At 38.3% G+C, this 13,917-nt stretch overlaps 2 protein-coding genes across 2 annotated transcripts; one reads left to right on the top strand and one right to left on the bottom strand.

Moving 5' to 3' along the window:
* The first annotated feature begins 2,173 nt into the window (after positions 1-2,173).
* On the top strand, positions 2,174-4,049 carry uts2r4 (urotensin-2 receptor 4). Its single transcript, XM_084712244.1, has one exon. It carries the CDS (start codon positions 2,749-2,751, stop codon positions 3,826-3,828), a length of 1,080 nt encoding a protein of 359 aa, XP_084568370.1. The 5' UTR covers positions 2,174-2,748; the 3' UTR covers positions 3,829-4,049.
* Positions 4,050-6,832: 2,783 nt separating this feature from the next.
* lgals2b (galectin 2b) lies at positions 6,833-12,898 on the bottom strand. The gene is made up of 4 exons (XM_084714792.1): positions 12,826-12,898; positions 9,066-9,139; positions 8,675-8,849; positions 6,833-7,223 (listed from the first exon to the last, which is right to left on the bottom strand). The coding sequence occupies exons 1-4, from the start codon at positions 12,826-12,828 to the stop codon at positions 7,077-7,079; spliced, it is 399 nt and encodes a 132-aa protein (XP_084570918.1). The 5' UTR covers positions 12,829-12,898; the 3' UTR covers positions 6,833-7,076.
* Positions 12,899-13,917: the final 1,019 nt, after the last annotated feature.

The raw sequence follows: 13,917 nt of genomic DNA, 5'->3' as shown, positions 1-13,917 counted from the left end.
TTTAAACTGCTTCGTAACCAGTTAAGAACTCCTTGTAGTAGCTTTAAGTATCTTATATCAAACTCTAATTGTAATATTAATAAGGTACAAGGAGTCAAATGTGTCAGACCAGTACAGACCAAATGATTAACTGACAGAAAACAAAGAATTCCTTTTGATTCTTTACTTTTTTTTTCTTTAATAGAAGCGTTGTTATTCATTGTTTCTTTTGTGTAAACTTTGTAACCGCTCTCATGACTTGGGACATTTACATCCAGCAACAACACTGCAGCCCGGTGCATGAGCTGGAGCTGCATCACACTGCTTATTGTGCTGTTTCAGTCCAAAACGTTTCTAAAAAAAAAAAAAAAAGTTTTTGTCAAGTCTTCAGTCACACTGCCTTTACAGTTTATACTCAACAACAAATTCAACATGACTTTTATAAATGTTTGAAATAAATGTCTTTAAGACTCGGCAAATGTTGAAACGTGAGTGCTTCTTTAAGTTTTACTTTAAAAATAATAAATAATGTTTGTGTGTGCATTGTGTTAGAAAAGCTGAAAATACTGCAAGTCATTACATGGTGTAACAGCGCCTCCGTGTGGCACTCAGTACACATAATCAGTCTTTGTCAAAGCAAACAGTAATTCCAACAGTAAGTTATTATTTTCCTAATTTCAACAGCCACTTGATATATTTTACTGCTGTCTTTTGTTTTGTTTTGTTTTTTCCTTTTCTGTTTTTGGTTAGAGTCACTCTCATTATGTATTGATTTGGTGTTATACATTTTTTAAGCAAAGTTATTTCTGTGATCGACCATAGTTGACTGACATGGCCTATGAAATCGATTATCACTAATAAAAAATATTTCTGGAAGTTGTCAAGGAAAATTTGACTGTGAATTCAACAGTATTAAATCATTTTTAAAAAAAGTTCTGTATTTTATTGCTCTCTTGAGACTGAAAGTGAAATATTCTATAATTAGGTTCCACCCTGAGCCCATCCAAAGCATTTCATAAAAAAAAATCTGTAAGTACTACAGCAAATTTTCCGCACCATCAGCTAAAATATTACTGTTCTGCCAACTTCAAATGAATGCAGACAGAAAGCGTCCAAAAACTACTGAGGAGTGTTATGAAATAATAAGGAGGGAGATTTTTTTTATTTTGTATTTATTTTTGTATTTTGTATTATTGAGAATAAAGTTGAAGTGTAGAAAATAAAGTCAAAATGTCAATAATAAAGTTGAACTTGTGTTGGGCATGACAAAAAATAAATCAGAGCAGGAAGTTCTTTTTTATTTTTACATTTTGAGGAAAGAGCAATGAAGTCAAAGAGAAGATAAAGTAAATTTTCAATATTTAGACTTTATTCTCAAAATGGAAAAGAAAATCTCCCTGTGATTATTTTTTTCTTTTGTCTGGCAGTGATACTGAAACTTTATTCTCGAAAATCTTCCTTTTCTCCTATTTTTGCCTTTGTGTGGCCCCAATACTTATACTACAGCTTACACCGTTAGCTTTAGAGAAAAATTTTAAATGTGTGAAGCAGAAATTCACATCCTTAAACAGGCAGATGTATTGATTTTCTCAGGAACTCAACAAAATAAGTTGAGGCATATAAATAACTGTTATTTCTAAAATGAGCTGAAATTAATAAATGCACTCCTTCTTTATGTATGATGTGTTGAGCTGTATTTGTGTGTGGTTGCGGACGCCGGGCCCTGCCATGATTTCTGGGTGTCAAAAAAACTACACACCACTCACAGCAGGTTGAGGCCCGAGAGGAATACCTCATAAATCTATAGGCCCATGCTAGTTTGTCACCCCGGTGAGAAAGAGGGAGGACAGAGGAGAGGAGAGGGGGCAGAGGACTATGACCAGGAGCGCTCCAAAGGACACAGACTTGACAGTTTCCATCAAAATGAGGGGACAAATAAAGGGCTGAAGATCCAAGGAGTTCATCAAATCGTTCATGGAGACGATGAGGCATCAACAGCGATCATTTGGATAAAGCAAAGGGTCTTTTTGACTTTGGTGTCTTCATGCAGTAAGAAAACTGGACAAGAGAAGACAAGAAGAATCTTGACTGGATGTTGCGCAGCTGTTGAGTCAAACCTGCTCGGTCCAATCAAGAAAAGCAAATTAAAACTGGACATGTTCTGTGGTCACCACAGTGGACACGGGTAGAGAAACAAAGAGGGGATTTTATGATGTAATCAATCCCCATAAGGAGACTCTCTCTGGAAATGTCACCAACTGGAGTCTTGCTCAAGCACACCTCAGCACTGCGGGAGCTTGCTATCGGAGATTTTGAACAGTTTTTCAGGTCGAAAAGCTGTGCCCCGGCTCACTGTGCCACTCTGCTGCTCCTAAATGACCCTTGTCAGAGCTACTTCAGCCTGAAGCCCAACAGAGAAATCCCTGTACTCCGTAACTGAGACTATCTCTCTCATGTCTGAGGCTTCTTTGTCGCTTAAATCTTTGCTGGAGGCTTTCACGCTGTCGATTTTGGAGAAATATGGGATCACGGCCGTGTGGAGGACCTTATTTTTGGGGATGTCCGCTACAAGCCGGAAGCAGCTCTGCAGTCACTGGGGGACTACTTTCAAAAATGACTGTCTATACAATCAACTGCCATCTTCAATCTGTGCTTGAGTTGTTTACACAGACTTTGAAACCTTTTCCAATTTAATGCAGGGGCCCACAGTCATAAAGCTCTGTGCAAATCGGCTCTTAAACATTATAGCCTGATCTCTATGATCCTGCAATGAACTGCACTCCTAATGCCACCATCACACCACAGCTGGGACTTGTCCTGAGCCCGGGGTCTGTAGATGAAGAGTCCCAGGAGAGTGGTGGTGGTGGCGGTGGTGGAGGCAGCGGGGGCCTCTGGGTGACATCCCTGCTCGGTGCCACACTGATGATCATGTGTGCCATGGGCGTGGCAGGCAACACGTACACGCTCATCGTTACGCGCTCGGCTGCTTTGCGCCGGACGGGTTCCATGTACGTTTACATCATCAACTTGGCTCTGGCTGACCTGCTCTACCTCTCCACCATCCCCTTCGTGGTCTGCACCTACTTTGCCCACGACTGGCTGTTCGGCGAAGCTGGTTGTCGCATACTGCTGAGTCTCGACCTGCTCACCATGCACGCCAGCGTCTTCATTTTGGTTGCTATGAGCCTAGAACGCTACCGTGCCGTTGCTAGGCCCTTCAGCGCACACAGGTCCTCGTCCCGCAAGCGAAGGCTAGCGTCAGGGATTATCTGGGGGATAGCGTTTGTGCTAACACTTCCGATGATGGTGATGATCCGACTCAGGGAGGGCAAACCAACCGCGACTGGTTTGGTTAAGAGGATCTGCTTCCCTACCTGGACCCCTGAGGCCTTCAAGGCTTATATCACTGTCCTGTTTCTTACAAGTGTTTTAGTGCCTGGATTGGTAATCGTTGGGCTCTATGTCGGGCTAGCCAGGCGTTACTGGGCAGCGCAGGCTAGCTTAGGGGGTAGCAGCCGGTCCGCTCGGCGAAGAGGACTCAAACAAAAAGTCGTATCAATGATCTTTAGCATTGTGGTGGCCTACTGGGCTTGTTTCTTGCCTTTCTGGGGATGGCAGCTAGCCAAACTGTTCTCTCCAGACTCCCTGAGAGCTTTGTCTCCAGCTGCTCACAATTATGTGAATTTCTTTGTCACATGTCTAACCTACGGGAACAGCTGTATCAATCCGTTTCTCTACACTCTTCTGACTCGGAACTATAAAGATTACTTGGCCCAGAAGGGTCAGTCTGTGGGATCGAGCAGGGCTGACCCCGGCTCCGTTATGACAACGCCACTGCAGGACCTTTAGTGGGTGAATAAATGATTACATAGCACAGACACTCGAGAGAGAAAATGTTATTAATGCTCTCAGCTTGAGAGAGGACATTTTTGTTAGAGCAATTTTGTACAACTCTGGAAAATGTCACATTTGTGAGATGCTTGTAATCTGAAGTAGCACTTTGTCTAAACTTTGTAAATACTGCAAATATATGCTCTGTGGTGTGATGTATTTCCAGCTCTGTCTGTCTGCAAGTCAAAGGACACAGTGTTTGGTTTGTGTACTTATTGTATATTCTAAGGCTTACATGTACAGATCTGGACTGTCTAATAATCTTTATTTGTGCCTTCTTGACATTAATGATATCACTCTGGCAAAGACACATTTGATAGCATCTTTAATCTCCTGATATTTGGGTTCAAATGTGACTTATTTTCCAAATATAAAATACTTAAATTTGCATGGAAAAAGCTAAAAAACAGGAATTTTTAGTATTTCTGAAAATGGTTTGGAAGAAATACTGGACATAAGAATTTATCATAGCAATTGTTTTGCAGTAGCTATAAAACAAAATCTAATAGTTGGACAATCAAATGTAAAGAACTGCATCAGTTTTCCTTTATTCTCCAATTTGCCATCCACCTGGCATGCACAGGCACAGACTCACACACACACTGTCAAGGATATTTCATCTCCGTCCAGGGAATGTGGTTGCATCGTGCCACATTCCTCAGCCTCGGGCCACGGCTTCTTTGAGTCCTCCTGCAAATTGTCTCCGTAAGAACGTGCTTTATCTCACCTCTACCGTATATTGTAGCCTATTCCCTCTGCATTATCTTTTTTCATCCTCTATTATCTGCTCTATCCTTGCAGTCCTCATCCTTGGCCGCATTTGAATTTGAATTTATTTGATGGAGATGATGCAATTTTACATTACAGAGCGTGAAACAGATGTGCTGCACAGAGTTTATATGTCTTGCTGATTTTCAACTCTTGTTCGTAGTTGGACATGCATTTACACATATACAATGTAATTTAAATATACAGTTTTCAGTATCATAAAGCAGCAATAACTACATATATGGAAATGCACTAAAATACACATATGCCTACCACAATGCACAAATACACAGACACTATACACCAGTGCACCTTGGTAAATTTAAGTAAGACTGGCTCTTCATAACTTCTGCCCATTTTCACATTGTGCTCCAGTAACAGTTGAGCAAGCTTAGTGCAGTGGAATTTTTTCTATTTCCTGTCCTGAAATATGGTATGTGCTAGGTTCATCTATGTCGAAAAGAAAACCATTTTTTTAGAGATGGTTCAAAGAAAAGAAATCTAAACCAATCATCAGCTAGCTAGTTACGTTGATAGCTAATATTAGCAAAACACTAGCTAGCTAATTAGCTAATCAAGTATAGTCTATCTGTGCAAGACACACCCACTTTGTAAATGCCACACCGCCTGAGATAACTCAATTAACGTTCTTATTTTAACCCAAACCACGTTCCTTTTCCTGAATCTACCCAACTTGTTTTTGTGTCTAAACTTAACACATATGTGGTTTTGCAGCCTAACCGTAACTGCAACGGTTTTGGGGGTGTTTTGTAGACCTGAGCTAATCTACATCAGTCTTTAGCTATTTAGTTTGCAAGGCTTTAATTTGCTAACATTAGCTAATTAATTAGCTGTCAGTCATCCACATCGCCACCCTTAAGTTGCTCTACGTCCACCCTGCAAACCACTGAACTCATTTAAAATGTGACTACATGTCACTTACAGGTCAGGTTACAGGTAACCACATAGCACACCTGAGTACAGGAAAGTAGGAAGTTGACTGAATTCTGTCGGGTACCAGACTTGTTCAGCTACTATTGGAGCACAGAGCAAATAAAGTGGGAAGAGTCAGTAAGCTAAAAATAGGTACAGCTCTGGTTTATTTTTAAGCAGCCCTTAAAGGTTCATGTGTAAGATTTATAGGAATATATTAGCAGAATAAGGCAGAAATTAAATTAAATATTAAATATTTATAAGACTGTTTTCTGTGGTGTATGAACAAACAACAGACCAGACAAACCAAACACTGGATGGCCTTTCATGTTTTGCAGAGGTTTTACAGCTACCTACACACTTGGAAGGGAAGGGTGAGGCAAGGTGTTTGCAGTCTGCAATAAATCCTACACGCTGGTCCTTTAACTTTTTGTTGTGAAAGATTTTATATCATTAATCTGACTTCAGTTGATAATATGTTCCAGAGTTGACAGCCCTTTAAGGAGAGAGCTGACTGTCCAAATTCAGATATTATATTTAACTGTTGCTATTCACCATGCTCCCATTTACACCGTTTGTCCCTGGATATAGCTGGAAAGAGGGCTATACTGTTGATACATTTGAAAACTAATCTGAAAGAACAAAAATGAGTAAAGCTCTCAAATTTAAGTGAGTTGTATCTTTTTAGTATGTGACTGTGACAGACAGGCGTTATTTTTACTGGTTGATTGTATAAAGATGTGAGCTGTGTGATTGTAGATGATAATGCTTGAGTCCATACTTTAATACAATACTTAAAATGAGAGAAATTAATCATTAATGCCAGTTTTGACATGTCACCCTTTTTAACAGAAAAAATGAACAGTGCCACAGACATCCAGGTTAATGTATTTATATAGAATAATATTAAGTCATTACCTGTGGATGTGCATGTTGAGATCTCTTTTTACATGCTTTCAAACATGCACTGGTTTTATTACTTAATGTTTTTCTTGCAGCAAAGCAACATTTTAAATAACAATGTATTCATAACTTCACTGCCCTGTCCTAAACCTGCACAGATTTTGATATGACTGAGGCCAAATAGTCACAAATCCAACTGGTATCAGGATTAGGACTGTATGTGAAAGTGATAGAAATCAAAACAACTCTTAAAATGAAATATAGAGGGTTTTTAAGTAAATGATTCAGATTTTCTAATATATCATGTCCGTGTTTCATGAATATGGCGTACAGAGATACAAGTACACAAAGAGGACAGTTATTTTCTTCACAGTATTTATTAACAAACCCACTGACTGATGGGATGTAAAGCAGGCACAATAAGGTAAGATGTGCTGTGGCTCCCTCTTTAGGCCACTTCCTTGTATGACAACATCAGCACTTCATCTCTGTATGCATTTCTAATGATATTTTTCTATTTTTATTAGCAGGCTTGGGCTCAGTAATGTAAAACAGATTATTTCAGAAACAAAGAAAAGGTGGACAGATCAAGAGGCAAAGCTCTACTTGAGCTTCATGCCGATGAGCCTTGCGTCGTCGCTGACATTGAAGTACTTGTACTTGACGTCTCCCAGTCGGTTGGGGAAGTCCACCATGTGGCCATCAGGAAGCCTGATGTAAAACCTCTCGCTGTTGAAGCTGATGTAAAACTGAGAAGAGAAAACACACGTTTCACCTTTCAGTGTCAGTCAAGTTTTAGTTCATTTCAAACGAAAAGATAAGAAAACATATGTGCAAAGCAAAGATAGGTAAGACTTATCTCTCTCTCTCAGTAGCTGTAAAGTTTTATGAGCCTGTAAATCCTGTAATGATTCATGATTGCACGGCTCAGTGTCTGTTAACAGTGTTACATCACAGATACCAACCCCACCAATAACCTCATTATGGCAAAAGACATGATGAAATTTGAACTTCAGCCAAATGACTACAATAAATACAGCAAAAGTTCTTTGTCAGTGGTCTGCAAACAGTATTCTTTTGAATACAGCAAATCTTTGTGTGAACCATAATCACACCAAAAAGCAGGTTTGAGCCTTTGTTTTCTAAACAATGATAAAACCATAAGCCTGCAACTTAATTCTTTAGTTTAGCAGTTTGGGTGAGATACAGTTAAAGTAATATTAGGAAAACACTTTCTGGAATACCATTTATAGCAGTATTTTTGTTGCCACAGCTATCTTTAATATCTAATTTTGTTTGGAATATTGAGACACAATTGTCTCTGTCTTACTTCTTCTGAAAGGAGAAATAATTTGTTCTGGTTGATGGTTTAGAGACTCAACTTGCAGCTGGACTTGGACTTAAACACCAGTGACGTGTGACATCACTTGGACTTGAGCCCTTTGACTTTAAAAGAATTGGTACTCTCCTCCAACCCCACATATTAAAGAGTATTTTATTTAAAAACTGCCACAAATCGATTAACTTCTCGTCATTTCCTGAATCAACCAGAGAGCAGAAGCTGACAGAAATGATACCAAAAGTTGCCCAAAGAATGGTAAGTCATGGCTAACATAGTTAGCAGGCTAATGCTTTGCTAGCATTAGCTTAACAGCTAAGTAACTGTATAATTCAATGATGCTGGAAACTCATTCTTACATTATGACTTGTTTAGGACTCAGAATTTAAAGTTTAGGACTTGGGATCTGATTTGGGACTTGCCGATATTCACTTGGGACCTCACTGTCTATTCAAACAGTCTCCATTCAAAATACTCAAGGATTTTGCTGATATAACCTTTCTTAGCTTGAGTACAGCTCATTTTATCTAATATAAGCAAACATTTAGATAATATTGCTGTATAACTGACTCTGTAACTTTTCTCATCTTGTGCTACTGCTAGCACTATATTTGAGCATTAACCATAATGTAATCATCTTTGTGGCAATGTGATTGATATTAGCGAAGGTTACATAGTCTCACTTTATAGTAAAGGCAAAAGAGTGCAATGTGTGTGTTTAAGTTTTTGCATCTTCTAGACAAAACCTTGTTTTAAAATGTATGCAAGAAACTAAATTGTTGCTCTTTAATATCTGAATAAACCTAAAAGTTCGAGTGATTACAGACAATTAACAAACACATTCAGACTTTCCCAACACACCTTGCATTCTTCCCCACGATTGAAGGGGAAATGTTCATGTTCACGGTGCTCGTCACCCCAGCACCCCCCGGATGAGGAGTTGAAGACAATGACGTTGGTGTCGCCGCCATGGTCAAAACGGGGGTTGAAGTGCAACGCAATGTTCTCGTGATCATGGCCGATGTTGATAGAAAAACTGCAACGGAGGCATGAGCACAGAGGTTAAAAGAACGTGATGAAAAAGGGGAAGAGGTGTATCAAACATTAACTTGCCTCAAAGCACACTACAACTTCCTCTTCATTCAGTGTGATTGAATCCACTTCTAAAGGCTAAACTTTACAAACCAGGGACAATGGACCTGTAACAAATTCAGAAAGTCATTTGATAACTTCTCTTATTAGAGGAACTTACACGTTGGAATCATCAGTGGGCTTGATGCGGATCTTAAACTCGTGCCCCTCCTTGAATGACATGTCCTGGACTTTCTGTAGGTGGAAAAGACAAAGAGGAATAAGGAATTCGGATGGATGGATGGAGTCTTAATGACCTTTAGAAATGACCATTTTGTAGAGTTAAAGGAACATTCAGCGCTTTATAACTTAACTTAATTTCACACATTTAAAAGTGAGTCAGTTTAACTTTTACATGAGAAAATGTGCAATTCTAATTTTCTTTTAATGCTTCCGCCCGTGGTGACAGCCAGGGCCGGAGCCATTATGTTTTGGGGTTGTCCATCTGTCCTATTCTTGTGAACGTAATAACTTAAGAATCCTTGGAAACTTAATACAAATGTCCACTTGGACTCATGGATCAGCTGAGTAGATTTTGATGGTCACAGGTCAAAGTCACTGTGACCTCTCGTCCGTCCAATTCTTGTGAATGCAACATCTCAGGAACGCCTCAATGGAATATCTTCAAATTTAGCACAAATGTTCACTTGGACTCAAGGATGCACTGATTTGAATTTGGAAGTCAAAAGTAGGGATTGGGGGAAATACTTGATGCTTAGATGCATCATGATGCAGACGTAGAAGATTCATTAACGTCAAAAATCCATTTTCTAAATGTTAATTAATGTGATGTTGACAGAGCGAAACAGGAAAAAAATTACTTCTCCTTCTCAAACAGCAGCAGCTGTAGTCTTGTTTTGGTTTAGTGTCTAAATAACTGTATTTGCGAAATGAACGTGAACGTCACCCAGAGACTAATGTTCAGAGCGATCAGCTGTAACAAACAAGACAAACTACGCAACATACACTGCAGCAAGAGACTGAAAATTGTGCCCCCTTTTTCTATTCATCAAATCAGACAAAAAGATTCCCACCCTTAAATGTAAATGTGCATCATCTGTACTTCTAAACTAGGCCACTGCTACTTGCATCTTGGTGAGGATGGCTTCACGTGAACAACCGCAGATGGACACGACTAGCGCCCCTCAATTTAAATCTCAAAATTATGATGCATCAAATTTCTATCTGTCCTCTGTTAAAATAAAAAAATCTCTCTCTAAAAAATAATAATGAATAAATGAAAAAAATAATGATACTTTTAGTTTCATTAACTGTGGATCAGACCCAGCAACTGACTGCACTGTTCCTCCTGTTTGTACTTCCACTTTAAAAATCCCCCTGTCTCATCAGTGAAACTTAAGTACACAGATCAGACAGAAGATATCTGACTTCACTATTTCTTTTCACTTCATTTTCACAAAAAACCTAAAATAAATAAATAAATTTAGGACTATTTGAGAGACAACTAGAGATGATTGTGTTCACAGTCTGCTCTGGTGTGAGAACTGATGATAGCGGTTCTTATCATTCCTGTTGATGATCAGCCAGGGTGGAACTTGCGTATCCTCAGCCATAAAAGTACTAAAACAGGAAGGCGCCGTATTTGTTCGCTAACATGTGGTCGTCATATAGAGACAATAAAACCATAAAAAAGATGCCCAGCCACAGCCCTCATGCCACGTAAGATCTAGATAGGTACCAGAAACACACCTCTATAATAAGTCTGGGTGTGTGTCCCTAAATGGCCATTAAAGGGATAGTTCACCCCCAAATCAAAAGTACATATTTTTCCTCTGGCCTGTAGTGCTGTTTAGCCATCTATACCATTTTGGTGTGAGTTGCCTGGTTTTGGAGAGATTCCTTCCTTCTCTCTAATATAATGGAACAAGATCGCACCAGTCCTGTGGTGCTCAAAAGGCGAGGAAAAAAAAAAAAACATTTAAAAAACTCAACAGTAATGTCTCTTTCCAGAAATCATGACCCAGTCATTGAAAATAATCCACAGACCTTCTTGTCAGCAGTTTCATGTGGGAAGTACTTTCTCTCTATAGTGGATTCTACCAGAATCAACTTGAACAACTTTCTCTCTACTATAAAGAAAGTAGTTCCTACATGACCTCACATTAAGGTCTGTGGATTATCTTGAGTAACCGCATCATGACTTTTGGAAACAGACACTGGTTTTGAATTTTTCCAAATGTATTTTTTGGTTTGGTTTTTCCATTATATTGGAGAAAGGGCAAACATCTCTACTTCTCTCTGCAACTAATGACAAAAAGGGGTGAAGTGTCCCTTATTTGAAAAATAAACCTTATTTAAAAAATAGCATTTCTGATAAAACACCCACACACAACATTTTTTTAAAGTTCGCACTCCATCTTACGATAAGATAAGATATTCCTTTATTGGTCCCACAGTGGGGAAAGTTTCAGTATTACAACAAGAGGAGATATTAAAGACATATATATGATCAGTTCCATGGCATGCCAGGAATTTTATTTGTAGTCATCTAATCAATAATGCAATAAATTCCATTCACCACTGCCCTTCCTGTCTGTATGCTTCATAAGAAATTTAATTGTCTAGCAAAATAATCTTTATTATTTATTTAAATTCTCAAAAGTAGTAGGGGGGGAAAAAAGATCAATTGCACGGCATGCCAGGAATTTTCTACATAATAATCTAATCAATAATGCAATAAATTCTATTTGCTACTGCCCTTCCTATCTGTATGCTGAGCATCACCTGATGGTCACACATGAACTTAAGCATCCTGACCTCTTCCTGTAACACACCCATAGAGACCTGAGCTCCTATCTCAGATCAGTAGTCTACTGGTTTATCATTGACTGCACAGGCAAAGTGTTGGAGAATAATTAAGTAAAGTTGCACTGTGGGGATTTCAGTCAGGCTATTTTTATTAACTATTTAGCAGCTGTATGCAACATCCCAGGCCATTGTGCATTATTATTACAATTCATGCATGCTTCTCAGGGATCAAACATCGAGATCAGGACTTTGTACTGTGAGGTGACTGAGTTAATCTCTGAGACACTGAATAAGATCTCCATAAATCACACTGTCGAAATGAGAAATGTTATGTGTCCCTGAAATGAATGCTAACAATCACCAAAATACTGAGTAAAAAAAAACTACATCTGTAGACAAAACCTGTAAAATTAGAAAGATGTAAATGCTATCAAGCTCTTCTTTATGTGGACTTGACATTAAAGCTACTACAAGGGGTTATGAAACAGTCTCAATTTAATGCTGATGTCTCTTTATGACCAATATAAGCAAACAAAACCATCCACGAGAACATTTTCTATACAGTTATTCTGAATCTCTGCTACTGGGTTGGATTCTCTCAGTAATCGGATGAAATGAGCCTGTTTGCATTTTCCCAACCAAAGTTACTGTGTATGTTAGCATGTTAACCAGTTAAAAAGAGGCCATAGGAGATTTTTCTTATATCTGATGTTATATTTGTGTTTATCACACTACAGCATTTGTTCACGGAGGCCTCACAGATTTTTTCAGTTCCTTGTAGTAGCTTTAAGGTGTCAGCACCTTCACAAAATCTGGCGTATGAGTGCTCATGATTCTGCAATAAATGTTAACACAAATTGCTTTCAAAATTCTGACTTCCACCATAATAATACTCAACTTACAAATTTGAAAATTTTAAATATTTAATGACACACTAACCATTAAAATTTGACTACAGAGTTTAAGGAAAAGTTGGAGAAAATGAGAAACATTCTTGTTCTGATCTTAATATAATAATATAACTACGATAAGGCATAACAAGATATTGAATGTGGATGTTCTTGAGGAGAATGAAGAAATAACCTATGAATGAAGATTTTCACATCACTTACCATTTTGGCTGTGGTCTGTGGGTTGTGCCGCAGGTGAAAAAGATCCGCAGGCAGATGAGCGGTTTATATAACACTGGTGACGCTGGGGGCAGGGTCAGAGAGCAGGAAGGAAGTGTTGTGTCACTGCTCTGTTTCTGTTTGGATGCAAACTCCCAGGCATGAAAAGACTTAAGAACTATAGGAAATCTGGACACATTACATCACATATTCACATGGTTTCCTTGGCAGACTTTGATAAAAATACATTTACATTATGCTTTTTAAAAATGGTCCACCTTCATAAGGAAAGTCAAACTGTCCTCAGAACAAACTACAATAACTGGCTACTCATTTACTAAAAACAACGTTGCCAGTGTTCTGTGCTTGCAGGTTACTCAGATGTTTGCGCTGACCTTTTTTTGATCACGTTGCTGTGAAGTTCAAATTATATACTGTTGACAACAGACTTTTAAGAGAGTAGAGGCCACTATTTAATAACATAAAAACATTCAGTTAATTTCGTCCTTATTTAGAAACTGTGTCACTCAGAGCAAATGTAATGTAGCATACTGATGTGAGAATAAAACAACCCAAATAAACACAAATATGGAGCAAAACTATATAAAAGTTAGAAATTTGATATTTGCATGAGAATGTAGTGTATGAAAATGATGTATACTATTGATATAAAACATATCAGACGTGGGATATGGACATCATTTACATTAATATGTCTATGAGAGGTGAAGTGCTTTCCACATTAAGCATCTGCATTTTTAAAACTAAACTAATTGCTCAATATTAGACATGCACTAACTGTATGCTGATATGTACATGCATAACTATGTACAAACAAACTGGAATAGGAAGAAGAAGTCATTTTCTTCTGACTATATGCATTTAAATAATACTTTAAACTGTTAAGGTACCAAATTTTACAGTTTTTCAAATGATATTTTATTTAATTTTATTTCAGTATTGGCTGACAGTTTTTGCAATTTAGATATCTTATCAAAAAAGCCCAACACTTGTTTGATTGATAAGTCTTGCGCACAGGCACACAAACGCAAACAAATAAACAAAAATAAAAACATGATTTGGCAACAAAAATAT

Source organism: Lutjanus erythropterus, chromosome 3 (genome assembly GCF_056507025.1).
Source record: "Lutjanus erythropterus isolate fLutEry1 chromosome 3, fLutEry1.hap2, whole genome shotgun sequence".
NCBI classification, from domain to species: Eukaryota; Metazoa; Chordata; class Actinopteri; order Lutjaniformes; family Lutjanidae; genus Lutjanus; species Lutjanus erythropterus.
The sequence above is the reverse complement of the archived record's forward strand: the minus strand, read 5'-3'. Positions and strand labels throughout refer to the sequence as shown.

Bases quoted from the DNA above. Each gene is read 5' to 3' on its own strand.
- lgals2b (XM_084714792.1), bottom strand. The intron at 8,850-9,065 runs GTAAGTTCCTCT...CCTCCGTTGCAG, and splicing joins CCCACTGATGATTCCAACGT to TTTTTCTATCAACATCGGCC. The intron at 7,224-8,674 runs GTGTGTTGGGAA...TTCTCTTCTCAG, and splicing joins ATCGTGGGGAAGAATGCAAG to TTTTACATCAGCTTCAACAG.
- uts2r4 (XM_084712244.1), top strand. From the start codon at position 2,749: ATGAACTGCACTCCTAATGCCACCATCACACCACAGCTGGGACTTGTC.